This window comes from Oncorhynchus kisutch, linkage group LG6 (assembly GCF_002021735.2).
Source record: "Oncorhynchus kisutch isolate 150728-3 linkage group LG6, Okis_V2, whole genome shotgun sequence".
Classification (NCBI taxonomy): Eukaryota; Metazoa; Chordata; class Actinopteri; order Salmoniformes; family Salmonidae; genus Oncorhynchus; species Oncorhynchus kisutch.
The window spans coordinates 55,652,068-55,674,119 of record NC_034179.2 but is presented as its reverse complement, the minus strand read 5'-3'; the positions used below and the strand labels follow the sequence as shown (position 1 = coordinate 55,674,119).

The window sequence follows — 22,052 nt, the reverse complement described above, 5'->3', positions numbered from 1 at the left end:
TATTTCAAAAAAGCTCACTGGACACTTGCCTTTCCTTGTAAAATAATTTCCAATAAACTTTATTTATTCACAAACTGAGTTTGAAATTGCCATCTTTAAAAAAAAAACACATACAATAAAAAAAAACATGTCTAAAAGACAGCCATGGCCTGCCCCAGGTCTCCCAGCTACCATCTTTACACAACTTGTTTTCAACAAATGATCGCTGTATAATACAATATTACAATGTGCCCTCAGAATACAGTGGTTGCTTCCCTTTTTAGGTTAACTTGCCAAACAGTGCATTCATTATCAATACATCTCTATTTTCAGAAGATGAGTCCTAGATATAAAAGAAACAATGAAAGGACTAATAGCAACAGCTACACAATTCATTACCTTTTCATAGTTGTATTTTTTTTGTTTACAGAAAAAAAGGTGTCTTAAGGCTTATGCTGAATCATATGGATTGTTTAACAGAAAATAACAGGACCGCAGAAAGAAAACTGCTATGACATACTGCTCTTTTGCATCAAACTGAACAAAACACAGATATTCAATTCACCACCATCATTCAAGTCTATTCTTACTACTGCACCAACAAAAATACAATTAAAAGAAAAGTCATGTAAAAGAAAGCAAGTGACCAGAAGCTTGTTAGTCTTCCAAAATTCCATCAGTCTGAGGGTGCATTATGAAGACATCCAACAGACACTATGGGAATAGCTGGCATCTCCAGCATTCAGATTATTCACAATGTTTCAGCAACTGGTTCTGGAATGTACTCTGATGGAAGGACAGCATCCATGGCTACCTGAATTAATTGTTATTATTGGTAGTAGTCAAATCATGACCATTGTCAATGAGATTATATATACCCCAGCTCTTCCCATGAGAGAGAAGTCATGTTCCTGAGAGCCCTGCCGATGAAGTACAGCAGGGCTGGGAGTGGAGTGTTGAATGCTGGCGGTAAAGGGGAAAACAGTCTCCAATTAACAACATTTTAATTTTCTTCAATTAGGCTCAAATCTAATTCTGTACAATCCCTCTCAAAGATACTTGGCTGACACTCTTCTCGATCAGGATCTTCCTCCCCCTCTTCCCCCTCCTCGTCACTCTCGCTTAGAGGACCAATGCTTGTCCTTCCCAGCCCCTCTGGTGAACACGACCCTCTGAAGTCCCCCAAAAAAGGCTCAAAGCCCATGCAAACGTCCCCTCCACAAGCCAGCCTCCCACGCGCCATACCACTCAAGGGGTCTGTACTGCGAGTCTGAAAAGACACAAATAGGAGAAACATTTGAGAGCGAACAAGGCCTTGTTTACACATGTATCATCCCTCTCTAGAAAAGACAAGAGCGGTCTACATTCAAACCACATGTTCTCTATTCATGATACAGAAATAGGTAAAGTGTTGTTCCATATGATTTCAAATCATTCTGACTGCACCCCTTTCTGATTAGAATGAAACCTTCCATAAATGTTTGCCCATGGTAGAAGTGGTCAGAAAGTGACTTTTTGGAGTTGACACATTTTGCATACCCCACCCTACCATGACACATCCATGTCTTCATGACTGAAAGATAAATGTTTGAGTTTGTTATCATTTGAAAGCATACAAACAGGGTTGTCAAACTATATGATCATTTCTTTACATAAATTACCTAAAAACCCATCTCACTCAATGAGAAAAAACGTGAAAAATACAAGATGGCGGCGTACACATTGTTGGATTTCTTCATGGAGAAAAAAAAATATTTTAATAGTTTGCTAAATTCAATTTTCTACGGACACCCTGCAACTAGACAAGGACATTTTATGAAACACCTGTTTCCACAAATCGAGGATGAAGACAGTATTGCCAAGATTGGTCCATTATACACCAAACAGTATAATGGATACCCATTTTTGGGGGTTCAAACACAATAACTGGTGTTACAATCTGTAGCTAATGTTTTTGCTGATAAAAAAAAAAAAAAAACATGAATAAAATTGTAATTTCAACTTTCAAACGGTACCACAAAGATGGTTGAAGGTCCACACATCAGATAACATTGACTTGAGTGGGAATATCCATTGACAATTTCATTTAAAACCATAGGAAACCTATTGAAATCATAGAAATATAATAGAATATAGATTTGAATTCATGTTGACATTCAACAGTGGGTGGACTGGTGGCCATCTTTCTGGTAGTAATTGAAACTTTGAATAAAAAACATGAGCTGGCGCACACCCAGAGAAAATTATTTTATGTAGAAGTGCTGATAAAACGGCAAATAAACTATAAGCTATAAACATAAAGAGAGTTGCACACTATATATAAACTCCCAGTAATTTATTGGGTAAATCACCAACATTTCGGCATCGCTGTGCCTTCTGGGTAATGTGATAAATGCTCGAACCAGGTTATGTAGAAAAACAGTGCAACCAATGACAATTGTGTCATAATTATTAAGTTCATTAGAATGAACTGAGGGAAACTTAAACTTTAAAAAAAAATAGTTTATAGCATATTGAATATTAGCCTATTGTTATCATATGAAAACAGTTAAATATTGTACATAATATGAGCATCAACATACATTGTTTTATTAAATTTCACCAATTCAGTATATTTAATTGTTTCCTATTTCATTATATTTTTTGTTACATGTCATCTTTTGGTTAAACTATAATTCATAATAAGCATCATCAACAGGGGGAACATATTGTACACTGATAAGCTGTAGAAAGAATATATCAATTTATAAGACTTGTTCATAAGAGAGAATTGTTCCCAAGGGCCTGAGATCAAAGTCAATATTCAGACCACTAGGGGTCAATGTTCTTACACCTGATTGAGCTGTGGTGTTCAGCGAAGTGTTGTTTAAATTGTCCTTTCATTTGTCCTACGTAGGCTTTCCCACATGAACAGGTGATGAGATAGATACTCCCTTGGTCTTGCATGAGATGATACCTCTAACAGGGATTTTTCAACCTGGATGTTTTTATAGTGCTATTTGCACTGTGCGCATTAGCCACATTTGTAGTTCCCATTTGGAATGGGTGTCAATAGTGTCTGGTGGGCTCAGGATACAGGTCAGATCTCAGCAAGCTATCTCCAATATTGCGACCACACTTATAGACCACCGAGTGGAGATTCCTTGAACAGGTGTGCGATATTTTTGTCTGATTGCAAAATATGCAAGTGCTTTTTCAGGATTGCTTTCATTTTCTCCGAACACTTGGTGCAAAACACTGTTGTGCTGTTATTCTTCTTTGGTTGAGTTAAGCAATTCCTCTCTTGGTTCGAGATATTTTCATCATTGCAGTGTTAAGAGTTTTGTCGTTGTAGCCTCTCATTGAATTTGTCTTTTTTTTTTTATAGCATTGCTGTCTGGTGGCTACAAATTAATTTAACCCTACATAACTGGCTTTATGGTAGACCATTCATGAGGGGACCCTGCATACTATCTGCACATAGCAGGGTATTGCGGCCTGTGGGCTTTGTGTATAAGTCTGTGTGTAATGCATCACTCTCTTTGATGATCCATAAGTATCGGTAGTATACTTTTCTCTCATTAGTCTGCATGGTGAATTTGAGATATTCAGAGCTCTCGTTTAGTAGTTTGTAAATCATTTAGTTCCTGCTTACTTCCTCCCCATAGCACAAAGACATCTATGCATTTCTTCCATAGGATACCTTTAGAAAGTAGGGTGTGTGTATGTTTTGTAAAGGAGTGCTTGCTCAAATTCTCCCACATACATGTTTGCATAGTAATTGAAACGTAAAAATTAAATTAAATGTCAATAGTGTACCAGCTAAATTGCAGTGGTCTGACGGGAAAGGTCCATTCTATGAATTCTGTTTGCAAGAATTAAATAACACCCAACCAGGTATTCAAGAGAATGATGATGGTAAAATAGGCAGTTGAGATGCAGCAATGTGACGCTTACTGCTGGTGAGTCTCTGATCCACCTCTACGCAGATGACACCATTCTGTATACTTCTGGCCCTTCTTTGGACACTGTTAACAACCCTCCAGACGAGCTTCAATGCCATACAACTCTCCTCCCGTGGCCTCCAACTGCTTTTAAAAACAAGTAAAACTCTTCAACCGATCACTGCCTGCACCTGCCCGCCCGTCCAGCATCATTACTCTGGATGGTTCTGACTTAGAATATGTGGACAACTACAAATACCTAGGTGTCTGGTTAAACTGTAAACTCTCCTTCCAGACTTACATCAAACATCTCCAATCCAACGATAAATCTAGAATTGGCTTCCTATTTCGCAACAACGCATCCTTCACTCATGCTGCCAAACATTTGGGGCGGCAGGGTAGCCAAGTGGTTAGAGCGTTGGACTAGTAACCGGAAGGTTGCAAGTTCAAACCCTTCGAGCTGACAAGGTACAGATCTGTCGTTCTGCCCCTGAACAGGCAGTTAACCCACTGTTCCTAGGCCGTCATTGAAAATAAGAATTTGTTCATAACTGACTTGCCTAGTTAAATAAAGGTTAAAAAAATACCCTTGTAAAACTGACCATCCTACCGATCCTCAACTTCAGTGATGTCATTTACAAAATAGCCTCCAATACCCTACTCAATAAATTGGATGCAGTATATCACAGTGCCATCTGTTTTGTCACCAAAGCCCCATATACTACCCACCACTGCGACCTGTACGCTCTCATTGGCTGGCCCTCGCTTCATACTCGTCGCCAAACCAACTGGCTCCAGGTCATCTACAAGACCCTGCTAGGTAAAGTCCCCCCTTATCTCAGCTCGCTGGTCACCATAGCATCTCCCACCTGTAGCACGCGCTCCAGCAGGTATATCTCTCTGGTCACCCCCAAAACCAATTCTTCCTTTGGCCACCTCTCCTTCCAGTTCTCTGCTGCCAATGACTGGAACGAACTACAAAAATCGCTGAACCTGGAAACACTTACCTCCCTCACTAGCTTTAAGCACCAGCTGTCAGAGCAGCTCACAGATCACTGCACCTGTACATAGCCCATCTATAATTTACCCCGAACAACTACCTCTTCCCCTACTGTATTTATTTATTTAGCTCCTTCGCACCCCATTTATTTTATTTCTACTTTGCACATTCTTCCACTGCAAATCTACCATTCCAGTGTTTTACTTGCTATATTGTATTTACTTCGCCACCATGTTCTTTTTTTGCCTTCACCGCATTTGCTCACATCGTATATAGACTTATTTTTCTACTGTATTATTGACTGTATGTTTGTTTTACTCCATGTGTAACTCTGTGTCGTTGTATGTGTCGAACTGCTTTGCTTTATCTTGGCCAGGTCACAATTGTAAATGAGAACTTGTTCTCAACTTGCCTGCTTGGTTAAATAAAGGTGAAATAAATTTTAAAAAATTTAAATATTTTTCAGTAATGAAAACATGGATGACATCTCATGGTAGGGAGGGGTATGCAAAACAGGTTAACTTTGAGCACTTCTATCTCCTAAATGTTTTGGCATTCAGGTCCAAAAAGTAACTTTGACCACTTCTACCATGAGCAAACTTGAATGGAATGTTTCATTCAAATCTAAAGGGGTGCTAACAGAAAGTAATTGAACTCTTATGGAACGACCCGAAATCAAATGAAATCAAGTTGATATAACTGTTTAGGAAGTGGAAAAATGTAGCATCATATAAAATCTTTGTGATTCTTACAACATGGGCGCAGTAGTTTAGCTAGTTCAGGATTTTCTTTAAAAAAAATGTGACAAACAATAGAAACAAGGGTAATATGATGCCACATCTCCCTGAAAATTAACTGGGATAGTATTGTCAACTTGAATATAGCGGGCTGGACTACCGAATACTGTAGGTGTAAGCCTAGTCTCGTATGCCTGACTCAAACTCTTGTAATAAGCTCTTCCAATGACTGTGGCTGTTGAAAGAGTATTCTAAACCTAAACAGAACACAACGGTTGTACATATACCACATGTAAATGAGTCTGGCAAAATTTACCTGCAACTTTTAAAATGTAGTGTAACATGTTTTTTTTTAATGTGAAGGAGTGACTGGGTGAGTGCACTGAAAGGGGACGCCAGACTTTCTTGCAGCTGCATGCAAATTATATGCAAATCCAGTCATGAGTGAGTCTTGGTGTACAGTATAACATTTGCCTGGCATTGCCTACAGGGTTTGCGCCGGGGGCGTGGGAACACTCAGGGTTTGCGCCGGGGGCGTGGGAACAGAAGAAGAGACATCTGTGGCCTGGGACGATTGGTAACAAGGACAATAATACACAGGTATGGTCTGTATTCTAAGAATGGAGTTATGGGTGAAAGTTGCCTCTGCATGTCTATTGGATGTTATAAAAGGCAGACTCAGCGATATGACGTCGATGCTTGGTCAGCAGATGTTATTGCGAGTGTAGCGAAATGCCTGTATCGTAACGGATATGGGACATTTTCTGGATACGATTGAGTATTTTTTGTAATTATCCATGACCAGAAAAAATGACATTGTCGGGTGCCAGCACGCATCTTTCTCATGTCAGTCAGTCATGTGCAAGGTTTAACGTGATCTAAATAACTCAACTGGCTAGTTTGCAAAGAGAAGGGTGGGCCGTATGCTCTGATTGGATAGTGAAGTTGTAGCTGTCCACTCGCTTCATAATTTCACCAGATCATTCCTTTGGTCTGATAATTTAGATTGCTGCTGCCTGCTACTATGATAAATTGCATGGTGAAGGCGTTTGCTATCAAGCTATCAATGTGCACAATATCTAACAAGCAAGGCAAGGGTATGGGAAGAAATATTTGGGATGCACGATATATCGGTGAACATATCGGAATCGACCGATATTAGCTAAAAATGACAACATCGGTATCGGCCCAATGTCTAGTTTAATGCTGATGTTAAAAACCGATGTCAAAGCTACATTGCATACCTATATAACGTAGGTACATGAAGTAATAACACCACATAAAATTTTGCGCTACATGTGCAACACAGCATTCCTAACATAGCTCACATAATGTCTGCTGTGTGGATCAAGCAGCCATTTGAAAGAGTAGGAACATTTCAGTGAGACAACTCGAAGGCGAAATCCATTAAAGCCAAGATAATGGAATTCATTGCCCTTGACAATCCACCGGTGGTCTCTGTCATGGGTGATGTTGGCTTTCACCAACTGGTCGAGCACCGGTACACACTACCAAATGCGCTATTTTTAGATGTTGCCCTACCGGAGTTACAGAGTAATAGCGTCACCACATACATGCTATTAGCGTCACCACATACATACTATGGAATGCCATTTGGGTCTTTGTTTGTCAAAAATATACAGTAGCACTGTCAAAAGCTGTACAAAAAAGTCTGCAAACAAGCAAACACTGGCCACGAATGATGCATTTACAATACCGCGTTGGTAATAAAGCATCATTTGTTCGACCGCAACTTCTGGGGTCGCTAGCTTTAGCTTGGTAGCACCAATACAACCAGCCTGAAAACAATGACCAGTAGAAACTGCAGGCATTTTCATTATTCTTAGAAATGATTTAGGAATCCTTGTGAGTAAGTATTAGCTAGGTTGCCACTAGTTCACCTATTGAAATTGAACTTAATTTCATAAAAATAAATAGTTAGCCAGCTACTTAACCCTGTTGCCCAAAGCTAAAGTTATGAGCAACCAGCTAGCTTCATCTGGCTAGTGAGGCTCGACCGGACCGGGTTATGTGTTGTAAAGCTTGCCACAATAAGGATTAGGCACAAGAGTGGAATTTGCGGTTTGCCTTCAAAAATCAAAGTTTGACATTGATAGTGATGCAAATGAACACAAATAGTAGAATTATGCCATACTTTTATTTAAGGCTAACCGCAAAGTCCACTAATGTGGCTAATCCTGATTGTGGCTAGCTTCACATAGATGGGTCTGACAACCATTAATCAAATAAGAACCGTCTTATAAATTAGGGTTATTTTAGATGACACCTAGCTATATGGTTAGCTAGCTAACTATTGCAACTGAAACAGATTATGTCGTGTTATTTTACCTGTCATAGTGTTATTTGATGTGTATGTTTTTTGACACGCAAAGATCCAAACAGCGTTCCATAGAAATCCTGGTTGAGAATGAAACGACTGAACAATGAAACAGCACAGCAAGTAAGTGAAATAAATAGGTTTTGATTAGATTTTACTGGTAATGGGGACATATGTAAATGCCAACAAAATAACCTTTTGGTCAGTGTGGTGTGTGTGTAACCTTTAACTTCTTTGGGATAGGGGGCAGTATTTATGTCCGGAGGAAAAGCGTGCCCAATGTAAACTGCCTGTTTCTCAGGCCCAGAAGCTAGGATATTCATATAATTGGTAGATCTGGATAGAAAAAACACTGAAGTTTCTAAAACGGTTTGAATGATGTCTGAGTATAACAGAACTTATTTAGCAGGCGAAACCCCGAGGATGGGTTTTCATTGGGAATCTAGAATTCTAAGGCAGTTTCTTGCCATTCCTTTTGCCTCCACTGGATGTCAACAGTCTATAGAAATCGGTTGATGTTTTTCCTTTATGTAATGAAGAAGTAGGGCTGTCCAGAACAAGGGTCGAGTGAAGTGTACTGTTTGATAGAGGCGCGTGACCTGAAAAGCACGCGCCACTTTGTTTTCCTCCGGTATTGACCAGTTTATCCCGTCTTAAATTGTATTGATTATTTACGTAAAAAAATACCTAAAGTTGTTTGAAATGTTTGGACAAAGATTACAGGTAACTTATGAGATATTTTGTAGTCATGTTGAGCGAATTGGAACCGGTGTATTTTCCGAATCATACACGCCAAATAAATTGACATTTTGGATACATAACGACAGAATTAATTGAACAAAAGGACCATTTGTGATGTTAAAAATGAACATATTGGAGTGCCAACAGAAGATCTTCAAAGGTAAGGCATGCATTATATGTTATTTCTGACTTTTGTGTTGAGCCTGGCAGGTTGAATTATGATTTTCATGTGTATGTTTGCTGGGGTGCTGTCCTCAGATAATAGCATGGTTTGCTTTCGCCGTAAAGCCTTTTTGAAATCGGACACTGTGGTTGGATTAACAAGAAGTTAAACACTGATGCGCATTCTGACTGAGTGACAGCAAACTTGGTTGCCTGCTGCAAATTGAGGGCATACACATTTTTGCAGTGAGAACGTGCAGGAAGGTATTTTGCCAACATATACTTAGCATATTAAAACACTTTTGTTTTTTTCCGATCACAAGTATCATCCAACCCGACTATCAACTGTCAATTTACGGATACAACTAAGAGAACGTTAATGTTGGCACACCTCTAGTTGATGCAGAAAGTAAACAGTGGATCAATTTCCACAACAGTAGGGAAGTGGATAATTCGACCAGCAGAACAAACATTTAAGATTAGGCATAAGGGTCTAATTTAATGAAGGTTAAAGGTCAACTCAGCAATATGATGTAGGTGCACAAAGTAAACAGCATAGTGGGTCAATTTCCACAATAACTGAGGGGGTTTTAGTGCAAGGCCCATGTCAATGCGCAGATACTGTGTGACTGTATGAGTGCAAAGTCATGCATCTTGCTTATCTCAATATCTGCGGTGGTGCTCATGGCAACGTCATCTTTCTGAGTCTACCTTTAAAGGGATAGTTCAACCAAATGATATATTGGTTTCCTTAACCGGTATGCAGTCTACGGACAATGTATGACAAGAATCCGTGCTTTGGTTTTGTTTTCGAATGCTAACGTTCTAGGCTGTGTGACACAAATCCCATGCATTGCCGTCATACCTTGTCCATAGACTGCTTACAGGGTAAGGAAACCAGTATTCCATTTTGTAATTTGGGTGAAATATCACTTTAACAACTTTCCTCTGGCTAGCAGATGGCATGTTCTACCACCAACCTACATACGGCTAACATTTCTATTCATTTCTGACCCTTAAAGATGTTTTGTTTACCTGAGTCATCTTGGTGAAATCCAGTACTGGCCGGGCAAATGGTCTGTCTGGGTCACGGCGTCGCTTCAGTCCTGGTTTGAGAAGGAGCAGGTCACAAGGCTGTGAGTGGCAGCGAGGGAGCTGAGGGGGGATGGCCCGGCGAAGAGAGGACGGGGTGCTGCAGGCAGAGGAGGGCAAAGCAGGCACAGCCGGAGGGGGTGCTGCACAGTGGGGTGGAACTGGAGGCGGGGGCAGGAACTGGGCGGCAGCCTCTCTGATAAGGACAGGTGACAGAGAGAAGCGTCGCTGTGGAGGAAGGGGAGGGTGGAGCGGGGACGGAGAGGAGCATGATGATGGGGAGTGGAAGAAACAGCAGCAGGCGCCTCCTCCAGCAGTGTCACTGGGGTCCCATGGGAAATTCCAAGGCAGAGGGGAGTCAGGAGAGAGAGCAATGCTAAAGAATGTGGGGCTTGAAGAAGAGTGTAGTGAAGAATTTAGAGATGAGCTAGGAGCACGAAGCGGACAAGGCCCCCCGGCTACCCCTCCACTGTGGTATTGACGATTCACAGGTGTCCAGACCCTCGAAGCGCTGGGCCGCCAGGTGTAACGGCAGCGTGAAAGGTCCTCTGGCACGGACAGTGAACGACAGTGGCGTTTGGGGGGTGGCGGCGGGGGAGGGGGTGCACCTGGAAAAGACAGGTCTGTCACTGAGGTGCTTGGGACCAGGGGCCGGTGCAGGGCTTCCCCCTCTGCCAGGTGAGTTTCAGGGGGAACCAGAGGGACAGGGCAAGGGGGGAAGCTGGAGCTCAGCACACCCTGCAGGCCAGGCTTGGAGGGAGGGCAGAGCTGCCAATAACCACTCTCTATTAGGGAGAAGGAAAGATGATACCATAAATTAGAGCTGGAATGATTAACCAAAAATGTCGACCTCAACCAAACCGACCACTTATCAAATACATTTTACAACACTAGAGAAATGTGAAGTTTGAAAAGAGTCTCCTAATTTGGGAAATTCCTAATGGGACATTTGATAACTACTACAATCAAAGTAGTAGTAGTAACAAGTATACAAACATAACTATGGTGCACATTAATGTCAGACTTATCATTCTATATCCTAATAAATATACAGAATTTTGTCCATATCGCCCCCTTCTAACATTAATAGAAACCACTTTTGAGGTTTATTTAATTAAATAATATGTGAGAAAATCGAAAAGCAATTCATTCCTGATACAATGTAGTTGCAGCTTGCTCTTGACAATGACAGCGGTCCTGAAGCTAATTTCCTGCAATTCTATCCATTTTACCATGGGGATTTGAACTGTGTATTTAAATAATGTATTCTCGACATAAACGTTGTTGCTCCTTCTAATATTTCTACGACGTGACTATAAATGAACTTGTTCTCAACTGGCCTACCTGGTTAAATAAAGGTGAAACAAATACACAAAAAACACCCCATATTTATTTATATACTGGATTCCTGACATAGCTTACTTAGGACTGGGCGATATGGCCAAAATATTATATCACAGTATTTTTTATATTTTTTATTACAGTACGACAGCATTTTATGTTTTTTTAATAATAGAAGTTCTATATTTGCTTTGTGAGTAGTGCGTGACCCTAGGGTGGCAACACACACATTCTAAGTGATTTCAATAGGTCTTTCTCCATTCTGATTGAACAGTATAAAACAATTCAACACCAAAATGTCTGCATTTGAGATAATTTGAGATAGTAATCTGGGCCTTGTTTTTAACCAAATGTTGCAATTTGACTTGCGATTTAGAGCAAAACACTTGGGTTAACTGTTGGAATCATGGGAATGGAATGTCTATTCTAATTATATAGTTAGAATATAATAGTGGGCACTTTTAATACAGTGTTGTTTGACATGACAACGAATGAAAATGCCAGGGAGGAGTTATTGTGACAGGGTAGAAACTAATGTGTTGATAGGTGTTTCCTACGGGACCCTATAATCTTTGGCTACATTGAATGTTTTCTCTTAGCTACTTCATGTAGATAACATTCTTGCTTTGCGTTTACCTCTTTAATTTAGAAGACACTGTTGCACAAACATGCCGATTACGTCTACGAAATCACTGGTATTATCAGGCTGCATAGCTAATTACGCTTGCTCTTACTCAGTACATTTTATTAGCTAGCTAGCAATTAGCATTAGCGGCTAACAAGATTTAGGAACAAAATGCTAAGAAAAGACAAACTAGCTGTTTGCAGATGTAAGAAAAAAGCTAATAGTGTAATTATAGAATGCTAGTAGATTTATATTAAGAAGCAAAGTGACAACTGCATCAATGTTATCAACTGTGTTGCATATGCTGGATTGACCATGCAGACTGAAGGCAAGTGTCTCCTGATTGAGGAACATCAAATACGCTCCTTGAGTGACAGGGAGTGTGCCTAGGTCTGTGTGGAAAGCGGCATAGAAAGAGATGACTCAAGTAGCAGAGTAAACTATAAAAATGGACGCTACACATTGCGTATCACATTTAAGAAACCAAACATTCAAATACCGGTACAGAAGGTAAAGTAAAAACCCAAACCAGTCCGTGCATCAATACCTGTATATAGCTAAAACAACAGGGTTAAGCTTACTCTAATAAACTCAGCAAAAAAATAAACATCCCTTTTTCAGGATCCAGTCTTTCAAAGACAATTTGTAAAAATCCAAATAACTTCACAGATCTTCATTTAAAGGGTTTAAAACACTGTTTGCCATGCTTGAACCATAATTAATGAACATGCACCCGTGGAACGGTCGTTAAAACACTAACAGCTTACAGATGTAGGCAATTAAGGTCACAGTTATGAAAACTTAGTTCACTAAAGAGGCCTTTTTACTGACTCTGAATTACACCAAAAGAAAGATGCCCAGGGTCCCTGCTCATCTGCGTGAATGTGCCTTAGGCATGCTTCAAGGAGGCATGAGGACTGCAGATGTGGCCAGGGCAATATATTGCAATGTCCGTACTGTGAGACGCCGCTACAGGGAGACAGGGCGGACAGCTGATCGTCCTCGCAGTGGCAGACCACGTGTAACAACACCTGCACAAGATCGGTACATCCGAACATCACACCTGCGGGACAGGCAACAACTGCCCGAGTTACACCAGGAATGCACAATCCCTCCATCAGTGCTTAGACTGTCCACAATAGGCTGAGAGAGGCTGGACTGAGGGCTTGTAGGCCTGTTGTAAGGTAGGTCCTAACTAGACATCACCAGCAACGTCGCCTATGGGCACAAACCCACTGTCGCTGGACCAGACAGGACTGGCAAAAAGTGCTCTTCAAGTGACGAGTCGCGGTTTTGTCTCACCAGGGGGGTGACGGTCGGATTCACGTTTATAGTCGAAGGAATGAGCATTACACCGAGGCCTGTACCCTGGAGCGGGATCAATTTGGAGGTGGAGGGTCAGTCATGGTCTGGGACGGTGTCACAGCATCATCGGACTGAACTTGTTGTCATTGCAGGCAATCTCAACGCTGTGCGTTACAGGGAAGACATCCTTCTCCCTCATGTGGTACCCTTCCTGCAGGCTCATTCTAACATGACCCTCCAGCATGACAACGTCACCAGCCATACTGCTCGTTCTGTGCGTGATTTCCTGCAAGACAGGAATGTCAGTGTTCTGCCATGGCCAGCGAAGAGCCAGGATCTCAAACCCATTGAGCACGTCTGGGACCTGTTGGATCGGAAGGTGAGGGCTAGGGCCATTCCCCCCAGAAATGTCCGGGAACTTACAGGTGCCTTGGTGGAAGAGTGGGGTAACACCTCACAGCAAGAACTGGCAAATCTGGTGCAGTCCATGAGGAGGAGATGCACTGCAGTACTTAATGCAGCTGGTGGCCACACCAGATACTGACTATTACTTTTGATTTTGAACCCCACTTTGTTCAGGGACACATTATTCAATTTCTGTTAGTCACACGTCTGTGGAACTTGTTCAGTTTATATCTCAGTTGTTGAATCTTATGTTCATATAAATATTTACACATGTTAAGTTTGCTGAAAATAAAATGCAGTTGACAGTGAGTGGATGTATCTTTTTTTTGCTGAGTTTATATTTACTGCTGTACACGGTGTATTCAGACCCCTTGCTCTTTTCCACATTGTTACGTTATAGCCTTACTCTAAAATGAAATACCATTTTTTCCTCAAACGACACACAATATCACATAACAAAGCGAAAACAGGTTTTTAGAAATTCTTGCAAATGTATAAATGTTTTATTTTTAAATAACAGAAATACCTTTTTTACAAGTATTAAGACCCTTTGCTGTGAGACTCAAAATTGAGCTCAGGTGCATCCTGTTTCCATTGATCATCATTGAGATCTTTCTACAATTCGATTGGAGTCAACCTGTGGTAAATGACATTGATTGGACAGGATTTGGAAAGGCACACACCAGTCTATATAAGGTCTAAGCACGTCAGAGCAAAAACCAGGCCATGAGGTCGAAGGAATTGTCTGTACAGGATTGTGGCAAGGCACAGATCTGAGGAAGGGTACAAAAACATTTCTGCAGCATTGAAGGTTCCCAAGAACACAGTGGACTCCAGCATTATTAAATGGAAGAAGTCTGTAACCACCAAGACTATTCCTAGAGCTGGTTGACCGGCCAAACTGAGCAATCGAAGAAGGGCCGTGGTCAGGAAGGTGACCAAGAACCCAATGGTCACTGACAGAGCTCCAGAGTTCCTCTGTGGAGATGGGAGAACCTTCTAGAAGGACAACCATCTCTACAGCACTCCACCAATCAGGCCATTATGTTAGGGAGGCCAGACAGAAGCCACTCCTCAGTAAAAAAGCACGACAGCCCGCATGCAGTTTGCCAAAAGGCATCAAAAGGACTCTCAGCCCATGATAAACAAGATTGTCTGATCTGATGAAACCAAGATGGAACTCTTTGGCCTGAATGCCAAGAACTCTTTGGCCTGAATGCTGAGCAGCACATCTGGAGGAAACCTGGCACCATCCCTACAGTGAAGCATGGGTGGCAGCATCATGCTGTGGGGATGTTTTTCAGCGTTAGGGACTTGGAGACTACTCAGGATCTACGCAAAGATGAACGGAGCAAAGTACAGAGAGATCCAACCTGACAAAGCTTGAGGAGCTGCAGAGAAGAATGGGAGAAACTCCCCAAATATAGGTGTGCCAAGCTTGTAGCATCATACCCAAGAAGACTCGAGGATGTAATCGCTGCCAAAGGTTCTTCAACAAAGTACAGAGTAAAGTGTCTGAATACTTAAGAAAATGTTATTTCAGTTTAAATACATTTGGGGGAAAAAAATGTAAAACAGTTTTTGCTTTGTCATTATGGGGTATTGTATGTATCTGATTGAGGGTAAAATAACAATTTAAGAATAAGGCTGTAACATAACAAAATGTGGAAAAAGTCAAGGGGTCGGAATAGTTTCCGAACGCACTGTATTTCTGAGTCTACCTTTAAGAAGACTCCCTTTGCATGATCAGCCTGAGAAGATACATGCGTGGAATAAATCACGTAATGTGGTTTCCTGTTAAACAACCAATACAAACATTTCCTTTCTGTCATTTGGAATTCACCTCCATTTATCTGTGCTCTTATGTGCTCTTATCAACAGTGCAAAGCCAAAGTTACAATGCCTAATGCAAGACATTGCTGAATAACAGGCTACGTGGTTTCACTTGTACATACTCACCAGGCATCAATCCATCTGTAGGCCAGCAAATTCCTAGGTTGTTGGGGTCCAGCAGAAACTGGAAGACAGACATGTTTATTGAGGAGCAAAAGCACAAAATTCAGAACGGCTCAATTAACAGCAAGAGAAATAAATGGTCATGAAGCTGAGCACTGTTACAATCAAGACAAGGACATGCAAGCAGAGTCATAGGGTGACACATAAGTGGGCTCCCGAGTGGTGCATCGGTCTGGTTTCGATCCAGGGCTGTATCACAACCGGCTGTGATCGGGAGTCCCATAGGGCGCCGCACAATTTGCCTAGCGTCGTGCAGTTTAGGGAAGGGTTTGGCCATTATTGTAAAATAAGAATTTATTCTCGACTTCAAAACAAATTTTATTAGTCATATGCGCCAAATACAACAAGTGTAGACCTTACAGTGAAATGCTTACTTAGGAGCCTCTAACCAACAATGCAGTTTAAAAATACATACATATAAACAAAAAAACATTTAAAAAATAAAAGAAACAAGTCATTAAAGAGCAGCAGTAAAATAACAATGCGAGACTATATACAGGGGGGTACTGGTACAGAGTCAATGTGCGGGGGCACCGGTTAGTCGAGGTAATATGTACATGTAGGTAGAGCTATTAAAAAGTGACTGCATAGATGATAACAGAGAGTAGCAGCTGTGTAAAGGGAAGGAATGCAAATAGTCTGGGTAGCCATTTGATTAGATCTTCAGGTGTCTTATGGCTTGGGGGTAAGAGATGTTTAGAAGCTTCTTGGACCTAGACTTGGCGTACCGGTACCGCTTGCCGTGCGGTAGTAGAGAGAACAGTCTATGACTAGGGTGGCTGGAGTCTGGCAATTTTTAAGGCCTTCCTCTGACACCGCCTGGCATAGAGGTCCTGGATGGCAAGAAGCTTGGCGCCAGTGATGTATTGGGCCTTACGCAGTACCCTCTGTAGTGCCTTGCGGTTGGAGGCCGAGCAGTTGCCATACCAGGCAATGACGCAACCAGTCAGGATGCTCTCAATGGTGCAGCTGTAGAACCTTTTGAAGATCTGAGGACCCATGCCAAACCTTTTCAGTCTCCTGAGGGGGAATAGGTTTTGTCGTGCCCTCTTCACAACTGTCTTGGTGTGCTTGGACCATGTTAGTTTGTTGGTGATGTGGACACCAATGAACTTGAAGCTCTCAACCAGCTCTGTCGATGAGAATGGGGGCGTGCTCGGTCCTCTTTTTCATGTAGTCCACAATCACCTTTGTCTTGATCACGTTGAGGGATAGGTTGTTGTCCTGGCACCACACGGCCAGGTCTCTGACCTCCTCCCTATAGGCTGTCTCATTGTTGTCTGTGATCAGGCTGTTGTGTCATTGGCAAACTTAATGACGGCGTTGGAGTCGTGCCTGGCCATGCAGTCATGAGCACGCACCACTGAAGGGCCCCTGTGTTGAGGATTAGCGTGGCGGATGTGTTGTTACCTACTCTTACCACCTTGGGGCACACCGTCAGGAAGTCCAGGATCCAGTTGCAGAGGGAGGTGTTTAGTCCCAGGGTCCTTAGCTTATTGATGAGATTTGAGGGCACTATGGTGTTGAACACTGAGCTGTAGTCAATGAATAGCATTCTCACATTAGGTGTTCCTTTTGTCCAGATGGGAAAGGGCAGTGTGGAGTGCAATAAAGATTGCATCCGTGGATCTGTTAGGGCGGAATGCAAATTGGAGTGGGTCTAGGGTTTCTGGGATAATGGTGTTGATATTAGAGGTCGACCGATTAATCGGAATAGCCAATTAACTAGGGCCGATTTCAAGTTTTCATAACAGTCGGAAATCTGTATTTTTGGACACCGATTTGGCCGATTTACATTTTTATTTTATTTATTTCATCTTCATTTAACCAGACAAGTCAGTTAAGAACACATTCTGGGCCTCACGGGTGGCGCAGTGGTTAAGGGTGCTGTACTGCAGCGCCAGCTGTGCCACCAGAGACTCTGGGTTCGCGCCCAGTCTCTGTCGTAACTGGCCGCGACAGGGAGGTCCGTGGTGCGATGCACAATTGGCTTAGCGTCGTCCGGGTTAGGGAGGGCTTGGCCGGTAGGGATATCCTTGTATCATCGCGCACCAGCGACTCCTGTGGCGGGCCGGGCGCAGTGCACGCTAACCAAGGTTGCCTCCGACACATTGGTGAGGCTGGCTTCCGGGTTGGATGCGCGTTGTGTTAAGAAGCAGTGCGGCTTGGTTGGGTTGTGTATCGGAGGACGCATGACTTTTAACCTTCGTCTCTCCCGAGCCCGTACGGGAGTTGTAGCGATGAGACAAGATAGTAGCTACTAACAATTGGATACCACGAAAAAGGGGAGTAAAAATTCAAAAAAAAAGAAGAAAAAATAACGGATTCTTATTTTCAATAACTGCCTTGTTCAGGGGCAGAACGACAGATTTTTACCTTGTCAGCTCAGGGATTCAATCTTGCAAACTATCTAGTCCAACGCTCTAACCACCTGCCTCTCATTGCACTCCACGAGGAGACTGCCTGTTACACGAATGCAGTAAGCCAAGGTAAGTTGCTAGCTAGCATTAAACTTATCTTATAAAAAAAATCTATCAATCATAATCACTAGTTAAACTAGTAATATCATCAACCATGTGTAGTTATCTAGCGTGTCCTGCGTTGCATATAATCGATGCGGTGCGTATCATTGCTCCAATGTGTATCTAACCATAAACATCAATGCCTTTCTTAAAATCAATACACAGAAGTATATATTTTTAAACCTGCATATTTAGCTAAAAGAAATCCAGGTTAGCAGGCAATATTAACCAGGTGAAATTGTGTCACTTCTCTTGCGTCCGTTGCACGCAGAGTCAGTGTAAATGCAACAGTTTGGGCCGCCTAATTTGCCAGAATTTTACATAATTATGACATAACATTGAAGGTTGTGCAATGTAACAGGAATATTTAGACTTATGGATGCCACCCGTTAGATAAAATACGGAACGGTTCCGTATTTCACTGAAAGAATAAATGTCTTGTTTTCGAGATGATAGTTTCCGGATTCGGCAATATTAATGACCTAAGGCTCGTATTTCTGTGTATCATGTTATAACTAAGTCTATGATTTGATAGAGCAGTCTGACTGAGCGATGGTAGGCAGCAGCAGGCTCGTAAGCATTCATTCAAACAGCACTTTTGTGCATTTGCCAGCAGCTGTTTATGACTTCAAGCCTATCAACTCCCGAGATTAGGCTGGTGTAACCGATGTGAAATGGCTAGCTAGTTAGCGGGGTGCGCGCTAATAGCGTTTCAAACATCACTCGCTCTGAGACTTGGAGTGGTTGTTCCCCTTGCTCTGCATGGGTAATGCTGCTTCGAGGGTGGCTGTTGTCGTTGTGTTCCTGGTTCGAGCGAGGAGAGGGATGGAAGCTATACTGTTACACTGGCAATACTAAAGTGCCTATAAAAACATCCAATAGTCAAAGGTTAATGAAATAGAAATGGTATAGAGAGAAATAGTCCTATAATTCCTATAATAACTACAACCTAAAACTTCTTACCTGGGAATATTTAAAACTCATGTTAAAAGGAACCACCAGCTTTCATATGTTCTCATGTTCTGAGCAAGGAACTGAAATGTTAGCTTTCTTACATAGCACATATTGCACTTTTACTTTCTTCTCCAACACTTTGGTTTTGCATTATTTAAACCAAATTGAACATGTTTCATTATTTATTTGAGGCTAAATTGATTTTATTGATGTATTAAGTTAAAATAAGTGTTCATTCAGTATTGTTGTAATTGTCATTATTACAAATAAATAAATAAAATAAAAATCGTCAGATTAATCAGTATCAGATTTTTTTGGGTCCTCCAATAATCGGTATCGGTGTTGAAAAATCATAATCGGTCGACCTCTAGTTGATATGACCAGCGTTTCAAAGCACTTCATGGCTACAGACGTGAGTGCTACGGGTCGGTAGTCATTTAGGCAGGTTACCTTAAGTGTTCTTGGGCACAGGGACTATAGTGGTCTGCTTAAAACATGTTGGTATTACAGACGCGGACAGGGATAGGTTGAAAATGTCTGTGAAGACACTTGCCCTGCAACCTTGTGAATGTTAACCTGTTTAAAAGGTCTTACTCACATCGGCTGCGGAGAGAGTGATCACACGGTCCTCCGGAAAAGCTGGCGCTATTAATTATGTTTCAGACTTGCTTAGTTAAATAAAGGTTAAATTTTAAAAACTTACCAAGTTTTACCAAGCCCTAAGGCCCTTTGGTGAGCGTTGCTGTCCAGACTATGTTTCTGCAGATGCTCGATCAGTGAAACCATGCATGGTTGCGAGGTAGTGGGCAGTGTTGAGGGAAAGGGGCGTGTCCCTCTATCTGTTCTTCAATCTAATTGTGACTGACAGAGCTTCTCTGGCACCTCCACTCCTCCTCTGGGCCAGGTTGCCCTGCCCAGTCTCACTGGGACATGGTCATCACTGTAGTCAGCTCACCTGAAGGGTAAAGTCCGATAGCAGGATGGACCAGTGTTACCAAAAGGAAATGACAGTGCAGGGGTTTTCAAATACAGGTGATACCGCTCAAATGGGGAAGCTGTTAATGTTTTAGGACATTTGTAATCACATTTTCATGTTCTGTACAGTTTGCCATATTGACTTTTGGTAACCCATCACTTTCTCTGTATCTTATGGAGTAGACAAATTAAGCCTAGATGTCGAAATGGGGTCTTTTCCAGACCTGACATAACTTTAACACGTCTTTAGATGCTCAACCACTGACCAAACGTGCTCACAGGTGTTCAGACACACCATCTCTGAGTGCAGAAGTAATGGTGACAGGTGCCTGGGATGAGATGGCCTTCCTGATGCCAGAGATGGCCTTCCTGATGCCACTCGGGGGTTTATTGAATACCTACTCAAGATCACGAGGCACATGTCCGACAACAAGAAAATGTAACCAAAAACGAACACCTGAACCAGTAACCGTAATGATGGATACGTGCATTTGAAAAGGGTGCATACTGAGGTCCAATCTGGCAAAGTACCAAGCATGTCATGATCTATCAAGAACTGGCATGCTCTTCTTCACTCAATAACAAGATTGAGAAAAAAGCTTCTTAGCTAGCTAACGTTTCGTAGCTACCATTTTGATAAGAACATTTGGAAAGCCAGAATGATGGCTACATAACTAGTTTATATCAAATGATGGTATCCTTGCTGTCCATTACAAACCTTTCAAATGAGCAATGTGTGGTAGCGAGCTACTCATTCACAATTAGTATATCATATTTTTGAAGAGCGTTCTAAACCCCTTCACAGAATATGAAGCCTTCACTTAGCTAGCTCAGTCAAGATGACTAACGTTAGCAATAGCAAGCCGCACTGACAATATGATGCTAACTACCTCGGTTAGCTAACGCAAACCGTAATTTGTATGGTTAGCAAACTAGCTTAGCGTACGTCCATTTAACCGATTATGCAGACACATCCACACAAAACACCGCTTGTTAATCTGTAATAAACAAATTAATTATTACCCCCTACCCGATTAGATCACTAGCTGTCGAGGCTCGCTAGCTATTATTGCATGCATTTATCGCTAGAGCCTTGGACCGCTGTGCCATGTCTAGGACGCGTGCTTACAAAAACACGGCCAAGCATTTTATAACGCAGTGAGACGTTTCAGATAAATAAAACTGCTAATCAATAACTTTTCTTTGTAACGGCTACTTGATTCAAATGTTGTTCTTACCTCGACCAACACCACCGTACATCAGGCCTTACAGGGGTTAAATGCTGCTGGTGAAGGATAAACCAATTTGGAGCCTGTGCAGAACGCGACTGGCAGCCACGTTAGTATCTGTGTCTCCGATATTATTGACCTATTAAAAAGCATAACATGTACCAGAACCGTTGTTGATTACAATATCTGGAACATAAAATTAACGTCATAATCAACGTGCATTGAAATATACAAGACATATCCGTATTAGACAAAAATAGCACAGCGTACAATTCAGTCGTCCATTTAAAATAAATTAAAAACGTTCAAACCTGTGAGCGATTTGAATGTATAAATAGGGGGCGCCCAAGCAGTGGGCGCATTCGATGATTATTCGAACAACAGAAGAAGTAGCTGACGTGCAATAGCGTAGCATTTTAAAAGAGCGGACAAAACCTTCTTTTTTTTAAAGATGTCAAATCGCAAGATTTCATTCATTGTTGAAAATGGCACAACTTTGACTGAACTGACGTAAGGTTATTAGATGGCTATAAAGTGTGGTACTTGTAGTTCGCTACTCATATTCGGATCAGTTGTTTACTTGACACATTGATAGGCCCTGGGACCATTGTAAAGTCACGCCTTAACACTGGAATATGTCACTTTTCATATTACTTATATATCATCCCACCGTACGACTTATTGGTGAGGCAAGTACAAGAAATAGCG

General features: G+C 41.8%; 1 protein-coding gene across 2 annotated transcripts; it reads right to left on the bottom strand.

Moving 5' to 3' along the window:
• Nucleotides 1-30: 30 nt before the first annotated feature.
• On the bottom strand, nucleotides 31-21,765 carry LOC109893006 (protein FAM53C-like). Of its 2 annotated transcripts, none has more exons than XM_020485975.2 (6): nucleotides 21,656-21,765; nucleotides 21,354-21,483; nucleotides 19,844-20,095; nucleotides 15,608-15,665; nucleotides 9,916-10,757; nucleotides 31-1,249 (listed from the first exon to the last, which is right to left on the bottom strand). In XM_020485975.2, the coding sequence occupies exons 4-6, from the start codon at nucleotides 15,612-15,614 to the stop codon at nucleotides 983-985; spliced, it is 1,116 nt and encodes a 371-aa protein (XP_020341564.1). In that variant the 5' UTR covers nucleotides 15,615-15,665; nucleotides 19,844-20,095; nucleotides 21,354-21,483; nucleotides 21,656-21,765; the 3' UTR covers nucleotides 31-982. The 2 variants fall into 2 exon arrangements, with proteins under 2 accessions (XP_020341564.1, XP_031682831.1); XM_031826971.1 differs by lacking the exon at nucleotides 21,656-21,765 and adding an exon at nucleotides 21,615-21,651.
• Nucleotides 21,766-22,052: the final 287 nt, after the last annotated feature.